At 47.2% G+C, this 23944-nt stretch overlaps 1 protein-coding gene across 5 annotated transcripts in view; it reads left to right on the forward strand.

Annotated features, from left to right (window-relative positions):
• Window positions 1-23944, forward strand: part of USP38 (ubiquitin specific peptidase 38) — a 155705-nt gene that overhangs the window by 25210 nt on the left and 106551 nt on the right. For all 5 annotated transcript variants that reach the window (XM_069242586.1, XM_069242585.1, XM_069242587.1 and 2 more), the window contains exon 5: window positions 9171-9272. In XM_069242586.1, coding sequence (XP_069098687.1) covers window positions 9171-9272 — 102 coding nt within the window. The remainder of the gene's footprint in view (window positions 1-9170; window positions 9273-23944) is intronic.

Consider the following 23944-nt stretch of genomic DNA (forward strand, 5'->3'; position numbering starts at 1 on the left):
AGAATAGGGCGAGTACTTTTCGAGAAATGAATTTTTACAGTTTTTAAAAGTCGACAGTGCATTTTTCTGAAGCCGCAATGTTGCTCAATGGGAGAGAAAACAAACACGTTGAACGGCAACTTCACAGCAACTTTCAGGACCAATCTTTTGGTCTTAAGGTAAGTACAGGGCTGGGCCATGCCACCACATCACCTCTACCAGCACTTTGGTGGCCGGATGTAGCGGTGCAATTTTGCGGCTTGTACCCCGTTTAAGTTAATGGGGGTCAGTCCGGTTACAGAGAGGGTGGACTGAGAGGCAAACTCAAGGTGGGCCTCGTCTCTGGATGGCCTGGGAACCACGTTGACACAGTTGGCCACTTCAGCTCAGGCTAGGAGGCTCGAGTGCAGTGGTGATGCCTGGTGTCACGTTTTGGTGGTGCTGGGACCTCGTAGTTCTTTGGTTGCCTGCAGATGCAGGGAAGAAGCTTCTCTGCTCCAAGAGAGTTCTTCATGGTGATTAGCGAAGCACTGGCAGCTGTCTCGGTTTCATGAACACTGCAGCAGCATGGCAGGTCAGTTGCTTCACAAGGGCCGGGTGCAGATGGAAGAGTTGGTGCCAAGTCCGTCGTGCTCCACGGTCGGAGCGCTTCTTGTCCATTTCTACTTTTCTGTCCGGTGAAGGTCTGAAGTCCTGGTATAAAGGGGTCCACTAAATACTCAGTGTGGGGGCTTCGAGGGGAGTGAAGGGTAGTAGCCAATGGGCTACTTACCCTTGGGATCACTAGACCCTTTAGATGACCACTTCCTTTAGGGAGGGGGTATCACCCTATCCCGGAATTCCTAATTCCACTCATAAGGCTGTGTTCACATCAGGCTGGTCAACCCAGAGGTGTATCCTGCCTGCCGGTGCAACACACCTTCATAGCTAATTTTCCCTCCTGTCTGGGTGCTAAATGGGCCTAGGGGCAAAGGGTCGGCATTCCCATCTGAGGAAAGCCAGATCTGCATAGCAAAGGCAGCGAGTTCCTTTAAAGCTTCCTACCTTGGAACATAGATTTTCATGTCATCCTGTTGTGAGGGGTGTGTTAACACCCCTGCCAGAGAAGGTTTTGTTCCTGACTTCCCCGGAGGAAAGGTTCTCAACCTTCAGGGTCAGAAACCTGTCTATTTGTGGCAAGCTGGCTAGAACTAATCACTTAGTACGCTGGCAGTTGGTAGTCTGTCAATACCCCCACCGAACAGGCAAGGAGACTTAGCCACAGCCTAGTCTGTCAGGCGAGGAAGAGTAAGTAAGCAGGTTGGACTTCACCAGTTCCAGCTTTTGTGTTCTGCCTTACCGGAGCAGAATCTCCTTTGCTCACTGAAACTTCGGCTAAAAGTTGTCCACCTTTCCTATGGTTTCTCCGTTGTCTTTTCTTCTGGGGCCTACTTGCACTAGCTGCAGGTTCAGGACCTCCAAAAGCATTGGGAGAGTACTGGCATTAGACCAGCTCCTCTTTTGGGATCTGACCAACCTCTGGGAAGTCATTTCCAAGGAGACAATCATGGGGGAGGTCTGTACTGACTACCACCCTACTCCAACTAAAGGCCCCATCTATATCTAGGAGCACTAAAGCATAGGCCTATCACTAACTTCCATTGAGATAACCTCTACTCTTTTAGTCTCATCGGGGATATATTGGTTTGCGAGTACCAGCCTGTCCTGCACAATGGTGTGCCTGTCATAGGTATCTCTTATGGCAGTGGTTGGAATTCCACTCACCTGTAGTTGGTGGAAGTCTCTGCTTCCCTCTAGAATCTCCAACTCAAATTTGGGTGCACTTTCAATTTAAAAGCTACAAGGACTTTCTCATCTGAGGAATCATCCTCTAAGGCTACACTGGCTGCCCCTGGGGCACACTAGTGGGTTTGTTTTAAGGACAGGAAGGGTCCGTAGTCCGGTGCCCTGTCTGCTTGCTGTCAAAGCTCCAAGACCTTTTTGAATCCCAGGCCTTACTGTGGTACCCACTTTTGTTTTAGGAGGCGTCTTGGGGCCCATCCTTCTCGGCAGGTTTTTGAGGTCTACAAGAGGATTCCTGTTCTTATTTTTAGAGTGGTCCACCTTTTTCTCTGTGGGGTGAGGGGAGCAAGTCTTTCTGAACCTGATTCTGTATTCATCAGTGGTGAGTCCAAAGCCCTCAATCAGGGTTCCCTTAACGAAGTCATAGGCCTCAGCATCTGCCTCATCATTGTCTGAAAACCATTGCCTGAAAAGAGCTCCTAGGGTAGAAAGCGCCAATACTTTTTCTTGAGTTTCCTCATTCTACTAGCCACACAAAGGCTGTGAACCATTTGGCCAGGAGAGACAAGGACATCGGGGTTGAAGATATTGCTCAGTTCCCATTTCAGTAATGAGAAGGATGGATTTACATTGTCCACCTACATGTAGAAAGCTTCTATAAATGCTTTTCATCTCTCCAGAGCTACCAAAAGACACTGTTTGACACCACCAGTGTTGGGGGGGGGGGGGGGGGGGGGTGAGGTCCTAATTCCAGAGGTCAGGGGAGGGTGTGCTGAATCTGTTGAATCCAGAGCCATTTAAACTGTGGTTCCAACCCTGATGATTCCAGAGTTATTACTGTTTTAAAGGTGCTCCCTCTTACCAGTGAGTAAATATCACCTTGCTTCTGTGGGTACCCAACTACCAGAAAACCTTCCCCATAATTGAAAATTAGAAGAACACACCAGTACTCTTTGGGCATCCTTGGGAAAGAATAGTTCCCCTATGTCTGTCTGTCCTCAGCAAAATGGCAGAAAGACTAATTGAATCATAAACTGGACTGTGAACCCACTTGTCACTAGTGGCTGCCATTGGCTCACCTTTACGTCATTGTGAATTTACAAGAATTCCTGTGTGTGTCGGAATTATGTTTGGCTGATGTGTGCTGTGTTAAGTCATTTTTAAGCTATAGGTTTTTTTTGTTTGTATTTTGGAATACAAATGTCTGCAGCGAAGAAGCAAGATGGTGGCCGCTTGATGTGGCCGGTCAGCGGTCCTCTGACCAGTCCAGGCGCTGAGTAGCAGTAGCGAGAAGGACCCACGGGGAGTACGCTGACGGCTGCAGCAGTGATTCTACAGATGGCTACATTGTTTTTGATACTGCCCGGCTCGCCAGAAATGGCTGCTTGGTGTCAGATTAAGTTGTTTCCTTTTGGTGGCTGGCTGCCTTTGAGGTTTCAGCGCTCCTCGTGTGCCCTTAGCAGTCGTTATTCCCGAGGGAGACTGCAGCCAAAAGTAGCCAGTAGCGGGTCAGGCTCCTTGAAGTAGAAGGTCCTGGTGACTCCCTCACAGACGAACTTAGCAGGTGCCAGGGCCAGTTCGACATCTTCACAGCAGGGCGGAAGGAGCCTGCCTACAGCAGAGGAGAAGAAAGGCAAGGACATTATGGCTTGTATACTGAAGCTGGCTGGGACTGTCCTCTAGCTTTTTCAGACTTCCTATGTTATGGCAAGAGGATCACAAGCGGTACTGGAACCTAAAGGGGGTCCTCTTATGGTTGAGATTTCTGAATGATGGCACAACTTTTAAGGTAATGCTGAGCCATCAGACTAGTGAATCACTGGTCCAAGAAAATTCGACTTTTAATAGTGACAGTACCCCAGCAGATGGCCAGACAGAGGGCAGGGGCTTGGTTGTTGCTGTCACCCTTCCTCCCCTTTAGAGTCGGGAGAGGGTGGTGTGTGCAATGTCTGGTCTCCGCTCTACCTGTATTTGAAGCCCACAACCTGATTACCGCCCACCCCCCATCTGCAGTAGCAGTGGTCCAATGCACAGAGCAGCGTTTTCACAGAAAAAGGCTGGCAGAGGGCGTAGTGGAGGGTGACTGCAGCTCATATAGCAGGAAGGGGAAGTGTGTTCTTGAGTACTCCACACTAACACAGGTACCTCCAGAGGGATCTCTTTTGGCTACAACCAACAGATGTAGCAGGTGGTTGTGGCATGACTGGAGTGCCCGAAATCCAGCCCTACTCGCATGCTCTAACCCTGAAACCAACCATTATTTTTTTCTCTTTGTCTGAGGATGGCGTATGGTCAGAATCCCCCAGTTGGTCTAATGCTAGTGACAGCGATTGTATGTCAGAAGACCAGGCGGGTGCACCACCATTTCCTGCTGCTAGGAAGGTGGCTAAACAAGCAGGGGCACCGCCTACAGGTGCTAAGGACTTAAAATGGAGCTATTCTTCCTCTTAACAGCTGGTGGGCAATAGAGCATTGGCAGGCTGACTGAATTCCTGATCCTCTTACTCCATGCCCTCCCACGCTAGGGACCATTTTCCAAAGTATTATGGGCCATAGGTAGGAGACCCGAGCAGATGGTGGCCGGTTGCAGATAGCCATCTTCAAACTGCAGGGAGTGGTCCCTAAGGTCTCCAAAGCCTTCAGTACTATTTGTTGAACGAGTCACTGACTTGGAGACAAGAACTTCTGCTCTTGAAGCAGATGCAGCAGGGGCTATGGGTCAGCTTAAAGCTCAGAAGTCTCTATTAGTTTATATACCATGAAAGTTGGAGGATCAAGAAAACCGGCAAAGGTGTAACAACTTATGGTTTCTCGCAATCCCTGGAGGGCAGAGAAGGTGCTGATGTACAGTCTTATATGGTGGGCCTGATTTGCCAAGGATTCCTGGTTGTGGACGGTTGGAACTGGGCTCAAGAGGTTTAAAGGGCATATTGTATACAAGTGGTGGAAAAGCCGCAGGCCAGGGTTGATAGGAAACCCAGGGATATCCTGGTTTATATGGTGAATTTCCTCCTGAGGCAGGCAATGTTTGAAAAGGCCAGGCCTTTTTTGCTAGACCAGATTTTTGTCATTTAGCAGTTGAAAGGTCCTGGCGGTTGCAACAGCTTATCAAGCCCTTTCAGGAGAAAGGAGCCCAGGCCTTTTCACTGAATCCGGCCCAGCTGAAAGTGACATGGGGGGGAGCATAACCATGCCTTCACTTCCGAGATCAAGGCAAAAGAATATCTCTAGGAAATATGTAGTAACGTGATTTGGCCTTCATGGGTCCTTGGAATATGATTTTTGGATTTTTTCTGGTGGCGTGGGGCATTAAATTAGAGAGGCTCTTCCCTCAATACTGCCTTTTCTCTAGTTTCTGCTTCGGGAGGGTCTAGCCTCTGGCTGTTGTGCCTCCTCTGGGTTTCCTTCTCCAGGGTTATCTTTCTTTGTTTTAAGGGTATGGGTCAGAGGTGTCACTTCCATCACTTCAGACCTATGGTTGGTCTGATTGCTTCTCGGGCGGAAGGGGGCCCAGGTGGGTGTGGGGCTCGAGTGGAGTGGGTTGAATTGGGAGAAGGGGTGGGCTTGGTAGGTGTTCAGGCCAGGGGGAGGTATGGGGTTGGTGGGAGAATAAAACAGAAAAAACCCAAAGGGGGTGTAGTGGCGTAATGAGGGTAGGATGTAGGTGCATGTCCTGTAGAGCTTGTAAGGAAATGTGATTAGAAGAAGTTTGTATTAGTCTCAGCATGGTTCACCTTATGTTGGATGGGTAGATTACTCATCTGTTCAGTTAACGTAGGGGGCATAAACGAAAAGTAAAACGGCAAAAAGTGGCTGCAATTTTGGGATCCCTTGGTTCTGAAGTAATTTGCAAGCAGGAAACACACATTCCATGGGGAAAGAGGCACTTGTTGTCCATTCGGGGGTATATTTTAGCGGCTTGTACTATTCAAAGCACAACAATTTGGGGTGTTGCAATTTTCACTAAGAACAGCATGGGTCCGGTCAGGCGGTCAGTGGTGGGCAAATGGGGCAGGTGGGCAATTGTGGAAGTCTGCTCTGTTTATGGTTCTTATCAGGATGACTCCCCAAAGTACTTGAGCTAGCTGGCAAAATGGGTCAAAAGAAGGACTTGACAGGCTCAGAAAAGTCAAAAATAGTGAGATATCTTGCAGAGGGATGCAGCACTCTTAAAATTGCAAAGCTTCTGAAGCGTGATCATCGAACAATCAAGCGTTTCATTCAAAATAGTCAACAGGGTCGCAAGAAGCGTGTGGAAAAACCAAGGCGCAAAATAACTGCCCATGAACTGAGAAAAGTCAAGCGTGCAGCTGTCACGATGCCACTTGCCACCAGTTTGGCCATATTTCAGAGCTGCAACATCACTGGAGTGCCCAAAAGCACAAGGTGTGCAATACTCAGAGACATGGCCAAGGTAAGAAAGGCTGAAAGACGACCACCACTGAACAAGACACACAAGCTGAAACGTCAAGACTGGGCCAAGAAATATCTCAAGACTGATTTTTCTAAGGTTTTATGGACTGATGAAATGAGAGTGAGTCTTGATGGGCCAGATGGATGGGCCCGTGGCTGGATTGGTAAAGGGCAGAGAGCTCCAGTCCGACTCAGACGCCAGCAAGGTGGAGGTGGAGTACTGGTTTGGGCTGGTATCATCAAAGATGAGCTTGTGGGGCCTTTTCGGGTTGAGGATGGAGTCAAGCTCAACTCCCAGTCCTACTGCCAGTTCCTGGAAGACACCTTCTTCAAGCAGTGGTACAGGAAGAAGTCTGCATCCTTCAAGAAAAACATGATTTTCATGCAGGACAATGCTCCATCACACGCGTCCAAGTACTCCACAGCGTGGCTGGCAAGAAAGGGTATAAAAGAAGGAAATCTAATGACATGGCCTCCTTGTTCACCTGATCTGAACCCCATTGAGAACCTGTGGTCCATCATCAAATGTGAGATTTACAAGGAGGGAAAACAGTACACCTCTCTGAACAGTGTCTGGGAGGCTGTGGTTGCTGCTGCACGCAATGTTGATGGTGAACAGATCAAAACACTGACAGAATCCATGGATGGCAGGCTTTTGAGTGTCCTTGCAAAGAAAGGTGGCTATATTGGTCACTGATTTGTTTTTGTTTTGTTTTTGAATGTCAGAAATGTATATTTGTGAATGTTGAGATGTTATATTGGTTTCACTGGTAATAATAAATAATTGAAATGGGTATATATTTTTTTTTTGTTAAGTTGCCTAATAATTATGCACAGTAATAGTCACCTGCACACACAGATATCCCCCTAACATAGCTAAAACTAAAAACAAACTAAAAACTACTTCCAAAAATATTCAGCTTTGATATTAATGAGTTTTTTGGGTTCATTGAGAACATGGTTGTTGTTCAATAATAAAATTAATCCTCAAAAATACAACTTGCCTAATAATTCTGCACTCCCTGTAGAGCGTAGTTATTACAAAAGGGTCTGGTGTAAAGACTGTTAGATCAGTTTGGAAGGTATGGGATGGTGTCCAAAAACTGTTGGAAGATTAAGCTATGTAATCGTTATACTCGTTTGTGGCACTCAGTGCTTTTTCTGGCCAATTTCTATGATGTAATGGGTCAAGGCTGGGAACGGGCTGGCCTCTGTAAGCTTGGGGATCTGTATGAAGCAGGCCAAATACGCTCTTTTGGGGAGTTATAGTCAATGTTTGAGATGGACTTTCCGGTCCTTTTTTAAGTATCATCAGGCTCAGGCCTTTTTGAGCGAGGTCACCCCGGGTAAAATGTCTATGGATAGGGTGGAGCTGTTGAAAGCATGTGTCGGCCAGATTGTAGGATTGGGCGTATCTATAGGCGTCTTGGCGATGCAATGCCTGATGGTTTGAAAAAAACTGAGGTTGCGTCGGCTAGATGATTAGGCTAGGGGGATGTGGACATATATATTTCTATTGAATTAGGTATGAAGGACTTCTTTTCATCCAGTTTGAAGGCACAGCACTAGAAAACTATCTTTAACCTATATTATCCTCCAGCCAAGTTATTTGGATGGGGTAAAAGGATAAATGATAGATGCTGTAGGTGAGGTGAGGGTCCAGTGGATATATTACATATGTTTAATGGGTGTGAGAAGCTGTTCCCTTTGAAGGCGGGTATTGAGACTTTCTCTAATAAATTGTTTGGGGGCGGTTTTGGAGTTAGCCTGCTGATGATGATTTTTGGCTGTGACGACCGTAATTCCTATAGCTTTACCCAGACCTTTTTTTATTTATATCTCCATGCCTGTTGCTCATCTGTTAATTGCTACAGCGTGGAAAAACCCCAAGCCCCCAACCTACAGGGCTTGGATCGGGTGATGAATAGGAATCTACTATGTTAAAAGAGCACTTTTTAATTGTAAGGGCAGGAGGGCCAAAGAGAGGGGTAAGAAGATTTGGCTGACACAATGGCTGACTGGTTCCCTAGGCTGTGCTGACTAGCTAAATTCCCCCTAATTGCTGGGAGGGATTGCGATCTTTTCGGAACTTCTGGGACGTGGGACTTAAAAGGGGTAGGTGGTAAAGGAGCTCCCCTGAGCTCAGAAGGGCACAAACGTATAGCCAGGTAATTGGATCTGGTAGCCTGTGGCATGCCCATGACAAGGCATGTATGTATTATTGGTTGGGTGTGTACACCTCTGTGTAAATGTTTGATATTTACTTCTTGTTATTCATGGTCTTTTTCGTTTTGTATTGTTTCCTTTGCTCTAGTCATGCATCTCCTTTGTGGTGTCATTAAAATAAATGAATAAATAAAATAAGCTATAGGTTGACCCATTTTTCCAGTGTTCCTCCTTTTACTTTAGAACATTGTAGTTTTTACTTTTGGCTACATCAGAGTAAGTCATAAGTATCAGGAACCTTTAGCTGGGTGATGTAACCTCTGAGCTGATCCAATCCATCTCACAAACAATAATGTTAGTCATGGGGTCCACTGCTAAATTAAATCCTAGCACCAATCATGAGGGAGCCAAGATGCTTGGGGTTTTAATTTGGCCTAGATTATGCTAGGACATTTTTTATATATTTAACTTACGTTTTGTTGAAATTCATTTACATTTAATAAATCACTGTCTGCACACTGAAGTTAATGAGTAAGCCCTGACTGTTGGCCATCGCTGCCCTGAGATTGAAGTGCTTGTAGGGAGTGCACCAGTTTTGTAGCTCCAGTGGCAAATTAATTGTCCACACATAATGCCAATTAACCTCTGATTGCCCCAAGAACCAAAGAAAAAGGCCTCAAGCTTGCCATGTTCAAGGATGCCTAGCTCCCTGCACTACTTCTATTTTCTAACTGATTGAATAACACATAAATGATTGCTATGTTAAGTGTAGTGAACTGCTAAAATAGATGATATGAGACTTATTAGTACCTGCTTTACCTCCTTTTAAGGTATTCAATCGTCTGTGGTTTCCTCTTGTGAGACCCGGGGCACTAGCAGTCCTCTCCCACATGCTGCTGAGCTTTCAGCATTCTCCTGAAGCTTTCCATTTGGTAAGTTGATGACCTGTTTTAACTTTTGTTTCAACCGTTTGCACTTGAAAACATTATCTACTTAAATGTCCTTTCTGTGATGGTTGCCTTCTCATTAAAAGTATGCGTGATCTAAAAGAGACATCCTTTCCATTTTGGGAACTCCCGTGATCAGGTCTGCTGAAGAAAGGGCTATCTATAAGTGGTTACTCTTAAGAGTGGTTTTTAATAAGACCAGACTCATGCCATTGGCGATCTCAGTCCTGCATGAATGCACCAAAAATGCACAGAATTCTTGCAATTCACTCAGTTGCTTTATTTGATGCTGACATTTACAGTGTAAAAATAACAATAGTTAGTAACTCAAACATGGTTATTAGAGAACAACATCAGGATTGCAGTTGGTGCAGATAAACTAATGCATGTACTTGGGCAGCTTTGAATAGGTTGTATAAGCAATTAACAAAATATTCTCACTTGTGACCCCTTATGTAGGGATGTGCTCAAAAGTGATCTCACAGTCAAAATTTTTTTTGTATATGTACGGAGTAATAATGACCTAAGAACAAGAATAGATAGACAGCTGGAACTAAAAAAAAAAAAAAAGTACCTAGGACTTAAGTGGTATGGTAAGCTGGATGTTGCCACCCTACCGGGAGCGGATTTCAGCCCCATGGACCCATCCCATGGGGCCCAGTGTAGTCAGTAGGGTAGAGAGAGGCATGCTGCCACCTCCCTTGGCCCTGAAAGGTAAAGGTTGGTGCCCTGGTACCTACCCAGGGCACCTACCTTAGTGTCATTGGGGACTGCAGGGGAACCCCTGTGGCCCCAACCTGCTTGCCACCTACAGCTGGAGCCAGCATTGCTTCTGTCCGAAGGGAGCAGCTCCTAATACGGGGAATAGTGGTATTTTGATCTTTCACACTTCCTGCATCACTGCTAGTAGGGATCTAGATTCACAGTCCACTCCGAGCATGCAGGAGCATTTTGAAAGTTCCCATCTGCTGGCAGTGAACTTGTAGTTTGCTCCCGCTTGTTGGGAAGGGAAAATGCTATGTTCTGGGGGGGGGGGGGGTGAGAGGGGGTGGAGGGGTTCCCCGAGGCATGGCATCTGAGCCCATCCCTGGGGACTTTAGATGCTCAGTGAGTGTGGGTTGTGTGGCCCCTTCCGCATTTTACAAAATTTCAGCCTTGGGGCCCACACAGCCCCCTTGCTGTTCTTTAACCTTTTTGGCCCTGGTGTTGGACTTCACAGGGCCTCTAATGACTCGGGTGGAGGGAGGCACTCCTCCCCTCTACCTCCTTAATATGATTGGCTCCAGGGGTGGGCTCTCTGGGGCCTCAGAAGGCTAGGGGAGAAGGGCTGTGTGTCCCACCCAGATATTTAATATAATTGGAAAGAGGGTGGGCTCCCCAGGGCCTCCAATGGCTCAGGAAGGGGGGACTGCACATGTGTTCGGCCCCAGAGCCTCTGGAGACTCTGAGGATGGTCATGTAGCCCTCCACACCCCACAGTGAATACACCCGGGCTTGTAGTTCATACATGTGGCCAGTAAGATCCTTTGGATCTGAGCATTTTTTTCCTTTTTTTTTTTTCTTCTCTTTTTCAATCAGGATATCCCTGCACCCTTATATTATTATTTTTTCTTCTAAGTTTAGGACAGGAGACTCTCACAGGATTCTGGCTCCCTGGGAGCGAGATGGCCCAAGGGAAATAAAACTTCCTGGGCCAACCAGAACACTCTGTTTATTTAATTGGCACTCCTGCAAGAGTTTCTTTGGACTCTTGTGAGCCCAACTGCCAAAATATACAATTTTTTTTGTTTACCCTTTTTTGCCGCCACCACTTGACCTATCACTCCGAAACGTTCCAGGAAGGAGTTGAGGTGGATGATTTTTTGGGGGGAAAATATTTGTGAAGATTCATCAAATGGGGCCAAAGTTCATAGCAAACCAAAAATAAATGCTCTTTCTATGACAGACAGGCCTAACATAAACTACCTAGTGAGGACCACCACTAGGTAATGTACACACACTCTCTCTCTCTCTCTCTCTCTCTCTCTCTCACTCTCACACTCACTCACTCACACTCTCTCTCACACTCTCTCTCTCTCACACTCTCCCTCTCTCTCACACACTCTCTCTCTCACACACTCTCTCTCTCACACACTCTCTCTCTCACTCCCGGTTGACGAATCTTCACAAAACTTTCCGAATCTCACATCAGTTGCTGTTTGGAAAGTTTCAGGGTAATCGGTCAAAAAGGGGGAGTCCCAAAATGTTTTTTCCATGGGGAATTTGAACAGGAATAGCAGCCAAACCACTGGATGGATTTACACCAAATTAGGCAGAAAGGTAGCTTTTGGTGCAGAAAGTGCTCTTTTTGTTATTTGCAAGAGCATTTATATTTCCTGGGGACCACCACCTCCCCGGGCCTTATTATGCAGTTGGGCCCATGTCCTGGGGACTACTACCTCCCTGGCACTTAATTAATATTGAACGCGGGGTACCGCCACCTCACCGGAGCTTAAGTAATATAGAATGCTTGCGGGCAGGGAAACTAAGGAAGCTATTGCTGTCACAGAGAGGGAGCTGCATGTTTAGCGCTCCCTCTCTGTGACGTCAATGCCGGCTCCCGCAGGAGGCTGGAAGCCGGCTCGGACTGTAGGGGCCTACAGGCCCTGCAGTTCCATTTTACACAGGGAGTGCCCTTTGGGGCTCCCAGCACAGATGGCTGTGCTGTAGGGGATGGGGTCCCCAGGGCTGAGATCTGCCTGGGGAGTGGGGCTGCATGGCATCCCCCCCAGAACAAAAATTTAGATACCCGGGTCCTGAGATATGGGGTCTCTGGGATGAGATCCGCCTAGGGAGTGGGGCCACGCAGCCCCCCTCCCCAAAAAAATATTTATATATTAATGCTGTGGCCTGGGAGATGGGAGAAATCGGCTGCGGGAAGACGGGGCCGCGCGGCTTCCTCCCTCCTCTCCCACCCCCCAAAAATTTTAGAATTTAGTAGTCTGGGGGATGGCATCTCCGGGACTGAAATCAGACGGGGGAGTAGAGCCATGCATCCCGCGGCCAACTCCTGCTGCGCATGGCCCAAGGCTGTGCATGGCCCAAGGCTGTGCGCAGCATCAGGTTAGGTGGTTAAGGGGGTTGGCAGCAGGGACAGGCCACAGACCAGTCCCTGCGGCCAACCCAACAATAGGCCAAAGGCAAAGTTGGGTGGTTATAGGGGGTTGGCTGCAGGGCCTGGCGGCGACGTGAGCAGCAGTAGCTGGATTAGCATATAGTAATGAAAATTACTTTATGTAAAAAAACAAACAAACAAAAAAAAATAAAAAATTCACTCAAACAAAAGAGGTTACAGGGATGTTATTGTCAGGCTCACATTTTAAATGTACAGAACATTAGAAATTCACCTGTTAGATTTATGTCAAGTAACTATAACTTGCACCCTCGCCATGCACTGCTAATTAACCCATGCTAGAGGAGTGGCAATTTAAGTAGAGATGACACTGTTGACAGCAATGCAGGCTCCCACAGGAGATGGGGAGACGGCTGGGACCATGGGGGCCTTCAGGCTCCCCTTGCGGTCCCTAACATTATCACTGGGTGCCCCCAGATTGCACCCCTGGGGGATGAGGTCCCCGGGGTCGAGAGTGGCCCTGGGGAGTGGGGCCACGCACCCCCCTCCCCCCCCCCCCCCCCCCAACCCAAAGAAAATTATTGGCTCCAGGGGATTGGGTACCCTGGCAAAGCAAAACACAAACGTTGTGGGATAGCGTAACTTGGGTACCCTGGGCCAGGATCAGCCTAGGGAGGGTGACCACACAGCCGCCCTTTCCCCCTCCCCCCAAAAATTAAATGTTTAATGGGGATCCAGGGGATGGGGTTCCTTAGGCCAAGATTGGCCTAGGGAGGGGTGGCCGCACGGCCTCCGTCTGCCCTCAGCCCCAAAATAAACATTTAGGCGAGGACTCGTTCCCTAAGATAACTATAACTCGGGCCCTCGCCACACACTGCTAATTACCCCACAAATCACGTCACTCGTGTTAATAATATCAATGTAACATTTACAGTAAAATTTTCAACCAAAAACTGTGCATGGAAAGGCCGTGCCTTAGGGCACGAGTGTAGTTACTTGAGATGACTCGAGCTGTGACAGCTGAATTTCTCTGGTTTTGTCCATTAAGCCTAACTATAACGTCCCTGTAACCTTTGGGTTATTGAATAAATATATATACTCTGTGTCCATGTCTCGACATCAGGGAATAAAGGAGTAAACACTCCTATAGATAAAGAATGCAAGATGGCACCCACCTGGAATATGGCAAGTCCTTCAAGTACAAACATTTTGAATAGACTTGGAACCACCACTAGTATAGAGATTATTTAGAGCATCATTTCCCAGCAATTTTATGAGAAAGTACTTGGATTAGCATGCAGAAAGCCTCACAGCAAGCATGCTAGAGGAGTGGCAATTTAAGGAGAGATGACGCTGATGCCAACCACAGGTTAGTGTTAAACTGCTAGTGTACAAATTAAGGGGGTCCACTGTGGACAGTTCAAATCTCCTTAATCTATATACAATCCTTAATCTATAAACTCTGTAGTGAAATGCATACTTTTATGCTATGCTCTTCCTGTTGTTTAACAATATGTTCGATGGCATCTGTCGCTGTAGATACGCATGTTTTGCATAGCTCGCCATCTGGTGTTGGGTCGGAGTGTTACAAGTTGTTTTTCTTCGAAGAAGTCTTTCGAGTCACGGGACCGAGTGACTCCTCCTTTTGTCTCCATTGCGCATGGGCGTCGACTCCATCTTCGATTGTTTTTTTTCCGCCATCGGGTTCGGACGTGTTCCTGTCGCTCCGAGTTTCGGAACGGAAAAACAGCTAAATTTCGGAAGATTTTCGTCGGTATTGTTGCGTTCGGGATCGGCGTAGTTAGAATCAACACCGCATCGAAGATCGAAGAGCTCCGGAGCCCTTCGGGGTAGTTTTCGATCCCCCGTCGGGGCCTGCTCGGCCCGACCGCGTGTAGAAGAACGCCGATGGAACGGACCCCGTTCCGTTTCTGTCCCAAATGCCACAACAAATACCCCTATACAGACCAACACTTGGTCTGTAACCTGTGCCTGTCACCTGAGCACAGTGAAGACACTTGCGAGGCCTGTCGTGCGTTCCGGTCCCGATTAACACTCCGAGACCGTCGAGCCAGAAGCCTTCAAATGGCGTCCACGCCGACAGCCCACCGAGAGTTCGAGATACAAGAAGAGGAAGAAACCTTTTCGATACACGAATCGGACTCCGAGGAATTCGACGATCCACGAACCGTGAGTAAGACGTCGAAAACCACTCATAAGAAGATTGTCAAGGCCCAGGGGACGCCACTGCCACCAGGCCATGGCTCCACCCATAAATTCAGTGACCGACCGTCGGCACCGAAAAAGGCCCAAACAGTGCCGAGACCGTCCGACTCCGGTCGAGACACCGCCACGCAGCCTTCTCGGGACCGAGAAAGTGCTGGAGACATACATCGACACCGAGATAGCGGTGTAAACACGGCTCGACGCCGAGACAGCGGCACCGACGAAGATCGACGCCGAGATGTTTCGACTCCGAAAAAGAAAAAAGTCACCTCGGAGCTGTAAAAAGATGCAGACAGGGTTTCGGTGCCAAAACCACCTGCAACCGACCCAGTTTCAGGCTCTTATACAGAAGAGCAATCAATGATCTCCCAAATGCGAAAGCATAGGTTTGAGGAAGACCTGCAATCCACCGATGTAGACCATACGCAGAAACGTATTTTTATACAGCAGGGGACAGGAAAGATAAGCACCCTTCCCCCTATTAGGAGAAAGAGAAGACTGGAATTTCAAACTGACCAAACACCACAAACAAAAATGGTGAAAAAGGTTACTCCGCCACCCTCTCCTCCACCTATAATTCACGTCTCACCAGCACAAACTCCATCACATTCCCCGGCTCACACCACCATGAGCCAAGGTGACCAGGATCAGGACGCATGGGACTTATACGACGCCCCTGTGTCAAATAACAGTCCGGAGGCATACCCTACAAAGCCATCACCACCAGAAGACAGTACTGCATATTCTCAGGTGGTGGCTAGAGCAGCACAATTCCACAATGTAAGCCTCCACTCAGAACAAGTCGAGGATGACTTTCTATTCAACACCCTCTCCGCCACCCACAGCTCCTACCAAAGCCTGCCTATGCTCCCTGGTATGCTTCGGCACGCAAAAGACATCTTTAAGGAGCCGGTCAAAAGTAGGGCAATCACACCAAGGGTGGAAAAAAAGTATAAAGCGCCTCCTAGAGACCCTATTTTCATCACTACACAGTTGCCACCAGATTGTCGTTGTAGGAGCAGCTAGGAAAAGGGCCAACTCCCACAAATCTGGGGATGCACCACCCCCGATAAGGAAAGCCGCAAGTTCGATGCAGCTGGAAAGAGAGTCGCAGCACAAGCTGCAAACCAGTGGCGCATCGCTAACTCTCAGGCACTACTTGCGCGCTATGACAGAGCCCATTGAGATGAGATGCAACATCTCATTGAACATCTACCCAAAGACCTACAAAAGAGGGCAAAGCAAGTGGTTGAGGAAGGACAGAACATTTCAAACAACCAGATACGCTTCTCCATGGATGCAGCAGACACTGCTGCAAGACCAATAAATACATCTGTGACCATCAGAAGGCATGCATGGCTACGAACGTCTGGGTTTAAACCAGAGATTCAGCAGGCAGTTCTCAATATGCCATTCAACGAAAAAGAACTGTTCGGTCCAGAAGTGGACACTGCGATTGAGAAACTTAAAGACACGGACACTGCTAAAGCCATGGGCGCACTCTACTCCCCGCAGAGCAGAGGAAATTACAGCACCTTCCGCAAAACACCCTTTAGAGGGGGGTTTCGGGGTCAGGCCACACAAGCCAGTACCTCACAGGCAACAACATCCAGTTACCAGGGACAGTACAGGGGAGGCTTTCGGGGCCAATATAGAGGAGGGCAATTCCCTAGGAATAGGGGAAAATTTCAAAGCCCCAAAACCCCTACAACTAAGCAGTGACTCACATGTCACTCACCCCCTCCACACAACACCAGTGGGGGGAAGAATAGGTCATTATTACAAAGCATGGGAGGAAATCACTACAGACACTTGGGTTCTAGCAATTATCCAAAATGGTTATTGCATAGAATTTCTACAATTCCCTCCAAACATACCACCGAGAGCACAAAATTTATCAAAACATCATTCCGAGCTCCTGGAGATAGAAGTTCAAGCACTATTGCAAAAGAATGCAATCGAGTTAGTACCAAACACACAAATAAACACAGGAGTTTATTCACTGTACTTCTTAATACCAAAGAAGGACAAAACGCTAAGACCAATCCTAGACCTAAGAATACTAAACACATACATCAAATCAGACCACTTTCACATGGTCACACTACAAGAAGTGTTACCATTGCTGAAACTACACGACTACATGACAACATTAGACCTCAAAGACGCGTATTTCCATATACCAATGCATCCATCGCACAGGAAATACCTAAGGTTTGTATTCAAAGGAATACACTACCAATTCAAGGTACTGCCTTTCGGTTTAACAACCGCACCAAGAGTCTTTACCAAATGTCTAGCAGTAGTCGCTGCACACATCAGAAGGCAGCAAATACATGTATTCCTGTATCTAGACGACTGGCTAATCAAGACCCATTCGTTAATAACGTGCTCACACCACACAAATCAAATCATACAAACCCTCTACAAACTAGGGTTCACAGTCAACTTCGCAAAATCCAACATTCTGCCATGCAAGGTACAACAATACCTAGGAGCCATAATAAACACAACAATAGGAGTAGCCACTCCAAGTCCACAAAGAATTCAAAATTTCAACAACATCATACAACGCATGTATCCAACACAAAGAATACAAGCAAAGATGATATTACAACTCCTAGGCATGATGTCTTCATGCATAGCCATTGTCCCAAACGCAAGACTGCACATGAGGCCCTTACAACAGTGCCTAGCATCACAGTGGTCACAAGCACAGGGTCACCTTTTAGATCTGGTGTTAATAGACCGCCAAACTTACCTCTCGCTTCTATGGTGGAACAATATAAATTTAAACAAGGGGCGGCCTTTCCAAGACCCAGTGCCACAATACGTAATAACAACAGATGCTTCCATGACAGGGTGGGGAGCACACCTCGATCAACACAGCATACAAGGACAATGGAACGTACATCAAACAAAACTGCATATAAATCACCTAGAACTGCTAGCAGTTTTTCAAGCACTAAAGGCTTTTCAACCAATAATAGTTCACAAATACATTCTCGTCAAAACAGACAACATGACAACAATGTATTATCTAAACAAACAAGGGGGAACGCACTCAACGCAATTGAGCCTGCTGGCACAAAAGATATGGCGTTGGGTAATTCACTACAAAATTCGCCTAATAGCACAATTTATCCCAGGGATTAAGAATCAACTCGCAGACAATCTCTCTCGAGATCACCAACAGGTCCACGAATGGGAAATTCACCCCCAAATTCTGAACACTTACTTCACGCTCTGGGGAACACCTCAAATAGACTTGTTTGCGACAAAAGAGAACACAAAATGCCAAAACTTCGCATCCAGATACCCACACAGGCAGTCCCACGGCAATGCCCTATGGATGAACTGGTCAGGGATATTTGCCTACGCTTTTCCTCCTCTCCCTCTCCTTCCTTATCTGTTAAACAAACTCAGTCAAAACAAACTCAAACTCATATTAATAGCACCAACTTGGGCAAGGCAACCCTGGTACACAACGCTGCTAGACCTATCAGTAGTACCCCACATCAAACTGCCCAACAGGCCGGATCTGTTAACACAACACAACCAAAAGATCAGACACCCAGATCCAGCATCGCTGAATCTAGCAATCTGGCTCCTGAAATCCTAGAATTCGGACACTTACAACTTACCCAAGAATGTATGGAAGTCATAAAGCAAGCCAGAAGGCCATCCACCAGGCACTGCTATGCCAGTAAATGGAAGAGGTTTGTTTGCTACTGCCATATTAATCAAATCCAACCATTACACGCAACCCCAAAACATGTAGTGGGTTACTTGCTTCACTTACAAAAATCTAACCTAGCTTTCTCTTCCATTAAAATACACCTTGCAGCAATATCTGCATACCTGCAGCCTACCTATTCAACTTCCCTATATAGGATACCAGTCATTAAAGCATTCATGGAGGGCCTTAAAAGAATTATTCCACCAAGAACACCACCTGTTCCTTCATGGAACCTAAATGTTGTCTTAACTAGACTTATGGGTCCACCTTTTGAACCCATGCACTCCTGCGAAATACAGTTCCTAACATGGAAGGTTGCATTTCTCATCGCCATTACCTCTCTAAGAAGAGTAAGCGAGATTCAGGCGTTTACAATACAAGAACCTTTTTTACAACTACACAAAAATAAGGTCGTCCTAAGGACTAATCCTAAATTTCTACCAAAAGTTATTTCACCGTTCCATCTAAATCAAACAGTGGAACTTCCAGTGTTCTTCCCAGAGCCAGATTCCGTAGCTGAGAGGGCACTACATACTTTAGATGTCAAAAGAGCATTAATGTATTACATTGACAGAACAAAGAGCATCAGGAAAACTAAACAGCTATTTATTGCATTCCAAAAACCTCATGCAGGAAACCCAATATCAAAACAAGGTATAGCCAGATGGATAGTTAAATGCATCCAAATCTGCTACCTTAAAGCTAAACGACAACTGCCCATTTCACCAAGGGCACACTCAACCAGAAAGAAAGGTGCTACCATGGCCTTTCTAGGAAACATCCCAATGCAAGAAATATGTAAGGCAGCCACATGGTCTACGCCTCACACATTCACCAAGCACTACTGTGTAGACGTGTTATCCGCACAACAAGCCACAGTAGGTCAAGCCGTATTAAGAACATTGTTTCAGACTACTCCCACTCCTACAGGCTGAGCCACCACTCTGGGGAGATAACTGCTTACTAGTCTATGCAAAACATGCGTATCTACAGCGACAGATGCCATCGAACTGAAAATGTCACTTACCCAGTGTACATCTGTTCGTGGCATCAGTCGCTGTAGATTCGCATGTGCCCACCCGCCTCCCCGGAATCCTGTAGCAGTTCGGAAGGTACCTTCAACTATTTGTATATATATTATTTTAACCTTAAATAGGTACATACTTAGTCACTCCATTGCATGGCCACTATTACTACAATACAACTCCTACCTCACCCTCTGCGGGGAAAAACAATCGAAGATGGAGTCGACGCCCATGCGCAATGGAGACAAAAGGAGGAGTCACTCGGTCCCGTGACTCGAAAGACTTCTTCGAAGAAAAACAACTTGTAACACTCCGACCCAACACCAGATGGCGAGCTATGCAAAACATGCGAATCTACAGCGACTGATGCCACGAACAGATGTACACTGGGTAAGTGACATTTTCATTACACTTTATACACTGGGGAATAAATTATGTACACACAGAAGTATACAGTGTAAGTTATAATTTTAAACATTATGCTCTACTTTCTTTTCTTTAATCAACAACAGCAGAAGTTACAAACAAAAAAACAACACTTCCCAGAACACCCTGGAATGGAACTACAATTTCAACAGCCAATTTACATTGTGTATAGTCCATATCCTTGATGTCCCTTCTCAAGCACTTCCTCTTTCTTGACGCGCGATGAAGATAATGGAAGAATCATTCCCCTTTGCTTGCCTCAACACCTACAATAGAAAGAAAAGCCTTTAACATCAGAAACATGTCTCAACCTAGCATTCCATTGACATCTGCCGTAGTATTAGGATTCTGAATACCTTACTTACTCCTAACCAGAGTTTCCATACAGGGTAATAGCATCTTTTGGGTGCGGAAAAGACGAGCCGTATCCGGGTGGGAATAATCCTCACCTCCGTGTCCTTAATAGAATTGAAACTTTCCGTTATGAGAGCTAGGAAATGTTTCATTCTATGTCAGGACCGGAGGCAAGGATTATGCTTGTTCAAAGCTTATCCACCACCAATGATGCCATGTCCAACACTGGTTTGAAATAGAACCTCTTGAACATGGAATCTGATGACCAGTCTGCAGCACTGATAATATCCTCCAGTCTAGCACTCAGAGAAAAAGCCTTAGATGCCATGGCACCCCTGATGGAATGCGCCCCAAAACGCGCCACGTTGATGCCTGCCTTCTGCATAACCCATCTTATCCATCTGTCTATGGTCAATAAAGAGACAGCTTTAAAAGGCTTTTGAATGGAAATAATCAACTGTTGCTCCACCTTGGGCCAAATGTCCTAAGTCACATTCTCATATGCCTTGAGGCATCGCACCACACACAACTTAGGGGAACTATCAAAAGCAGGGTAAGAAATCATTCTAGTATCCGTCTTGGTTCTCCTGGAAACATGAAAGGTAACCCCTTGTGGCATAAAACCCTACTGGAAAGGTCCAGTGCTCGAACATCTGAGACCCTTCTGCCGGAAACAAGGCACAAAAGCATTGCAAGCTTGGCTGATATTTCCATTCTTGAAAGGTATTCCTTTGATTGCCAGGATTGGAAAAGATTAAGAACCAAATTGACATCCCACAAACTTGAGCATCTGGGTTGTGGAGGGAGAGCCAGGCGAATACCCTTTAACATTTTGCACACCAGAGGATATTCCCCTATAGGTAGGCCCTGAATAGGAAGATGACCCTCCGAAATAGCTGAGCGATATGCATTAATGGTGTCATAGGCCATGCCCAAGGAAGCCAAGAAATTCAAGACTGGAACAACGTTGCACCCCATGGGATCTTCTTTGCGTTGAAGACTTCAACTTACCACTTTGTCCATGCCAATTTATATCTCTTAGAAGTGCTGTCTGCCCAGGCTGCGGCCAGCAATCTTTCAGCCTCTGATGAAAGGCCTGGGACTCTCCATCTTTCCCTCAAAATCCTCCAGGCCATGAGAGGAAGACTGCCTTGGAGAACCAACCAGTGACTCTGGCCCAGATGATCTTTCAGAATATCTGGATCCTGGGGAAGAGTGATTGGAAAATTCCAAGAAAGTTCCAGAAGAACCAGAAACCACACTTGATCTCCAAACCGGAGTGATCACTACCACCTGCGTCTCTTGTCCGCGTACATGCGCTGCCAGGCGCGTTATCATGGCGAAAGGGGGAAAGGCGTAAACCTTCTCCTTAAGCCAGTCCTGGAGAAACGCATCCGTGTGCCAGTGGGCCCGGCTTCCAGCTGACATAGCGTGTAACTTGATGATCTAGCCTTGACGCAAAAAGGTCTATCGTGAAAGGACCCCACAGTGCATTGATTCGTGAAAACCCCAGGATCTAAGCGCCACAAACTTGTGTCTGGCCACTCCCTTGAACACCAGTCCGCCATCTGATAAGAGGACCCCAGAAGATATTCTGACATAACAGAGATATTGTATGTGAGACAGTATGCCCAAAGATCCTTGGCCAGATCTGCCAGAGCCTTGGACTTGGGGGTCCCCCCAGGTGGTTGATGTAGCGGACCGCTGAGCGAGTGTCCATTTTTAGCAAAACTGCACAATTTGCCCTGTCCTTTGTCCAGCATTGAATGGCGAAAGAACCTGCAAGCAGCTCCAGGCAACTGATGTGGAGAGTGAGCTCGTTCGGCAGACGACCACCTTCCCCGGTGAAGGATTCCCCACAGCGAGCTCCCCAACCTGAGCCACCATCGTCGGATTCTATAATTATGACTGGATCGGAACCAAAAATCGCTCGGCCATTCCAGGCTTCCATATGGGATAGCCACCATCTTATCTTGTTCTTTGCTTCCTCTGTCAGAGCCACCTGATCCGCGTAGGAGAGACCTTCGCGCAAGTGATAGGCTTTCAAGCGTTGCAGAGCCCTGTAGTGTAGGGGCCCTGGGAAAATCGCCTGTCTGGGTGAAGCTAATAGACCCACTATCCGAGCAATCTGGCATAGGGATGTCGAGGGCCTTGAGATTGTCTGTCTTCCTTAACTCCCTGCGAATCTTCATGATTTTACTAGATGGCAGGCTGAGAGTCTTGTCTACCGAGTCTATGGCAAAACCCAGAAAGGTTGTCTGCCTGGAGGGAATCCGAGCCGACTTCTTGGCACAGAAACCCAAACCCTTGAGAAGAGAGATGGTGTATTGAAGCTGCTCCCGCAGCCTGTGGGCACATTGATTCATCAGCAAGATCTAGTCTAGGTAGATGATCAGACGCATTCCCCTTGCTCTGTGATGTTCCATTGCCGGCCTCAGGACCTTAGTGAAGCACCCGGGGGCAGAGGATACCCTAGTGGCAGTCGTGAATTTGTAGACCTGCCCTTTCCACTGAAACTGAAGAAAGCGACAATGAGGGGGAAAACTTAGCACTGTAAGGTACGCGTCTTGAAGATCCAGGCGCACCATCCAATTGTTGGGGCGCAGAAGGTCGCACAAGAGATGGATGCCTTCCTTCTTGAAGTGCTGATACAATAGCCAACCGTTGAACTCCCTGAGGTTAATTTCTGGCCGCTGGCCCCCATCCTGTTTATCCACCAAAAAGATGTTGCTTAGGAAACCCCGAGAATGACAGGAAGTTGGAACTATAGCCTCTTTCCAGTGCAATTCCCTCACCTCCTGGTCCACCAACAGCTCTTGTGAATAGGTGAACACTAAAGGGCGCAGGTGAGAGACCTGAAATGGAGAACTGAAAAATTCCAGCTGAAACTCTGATTGTCTGAAGAACCTAAGGGTCTTATGTAAGGGACTCCCATAGCTGTGCGAAGAGAACCAGCCTCCCCCAACTGGTATGAAGTCCCCCAACATAACACTTACCGGATTGGGCTCCTTGCAATTGCCCCGTAAGGATCCTTTAGCTCCTCTGCTGCGCTGACACCTTCTGGTGGAGAAGAACTCTCCATATTGCGGTTGCTCAACCACCTTGCATGGGGCTTGACCTCTGGCGGGCCTTGAATGTAGAAACGGCCGGCTGAGCACCCTCTCCCACGACCGTCCGAGAAGAAAAGGTGCTGCTGTAAAATATTCTTTGTTGATTGCGCCTTGTTGAGCGATGTGAAGGTAGCAACAAACTTGGACAACGCTTTTATGAAAGGATCTCCAAAGAGATTTCCCTGAGCCACTGGCCCCGCCTCCACAGAAGCCAGGTCCCCAACTTTGGATTCACCCTAATCAAGAGCGACCTGCGCCTCTCCGCTGAGAGGCCACACTTGGCATTCCCTAGGAAGATTATAGCCCTTTGGGCACACCCGGAGACTATCTCGAGGTACAAAGGTGTATCCGTCGCCTTGGCCTGCTCCGCTAGCTCCAAAATTTTCGTAAGAGGACCAGAAATATCAAGGATCTGTTGATCCCTTTTTTGCGATCCTTAATGAACTTTTGCAGAAAAGTGTCCATTCTGGGGTAAAGCAGACCTTCCCCAGAAGAGATGGGCGAGGAAACTCCGCTCTCAACCTCTCAAACCTCCTTTTCAAGAGGCTTGCACAGCCTGGCGGCAACAAATGCCATGATCTTGTCGCAGGGGACCCAGCAGGAGCGAGGATGGACTAAGTCCTCAGGGTCTAACATGTGGGATGACCCCATAGGCAGTTGGAGCT

The sequence above is a fragment of the Pleurodeles waltl genome, chromosome 1_2 (genome assembly GCF_031143425.1).
Source record: "Pleurodeles waltl isolate 20211129_DDA chromosome 1_2, aPleWal1.hap1.20221129, whole genome shotgun sequence".
Taxonomy (NCBI): domain Eukaryota; kingdom Metazoa; phylum Chordata; class Amphibia; order Caudata; family Salamandridae; genus Pleurodeles; species Pleurodeles waltl.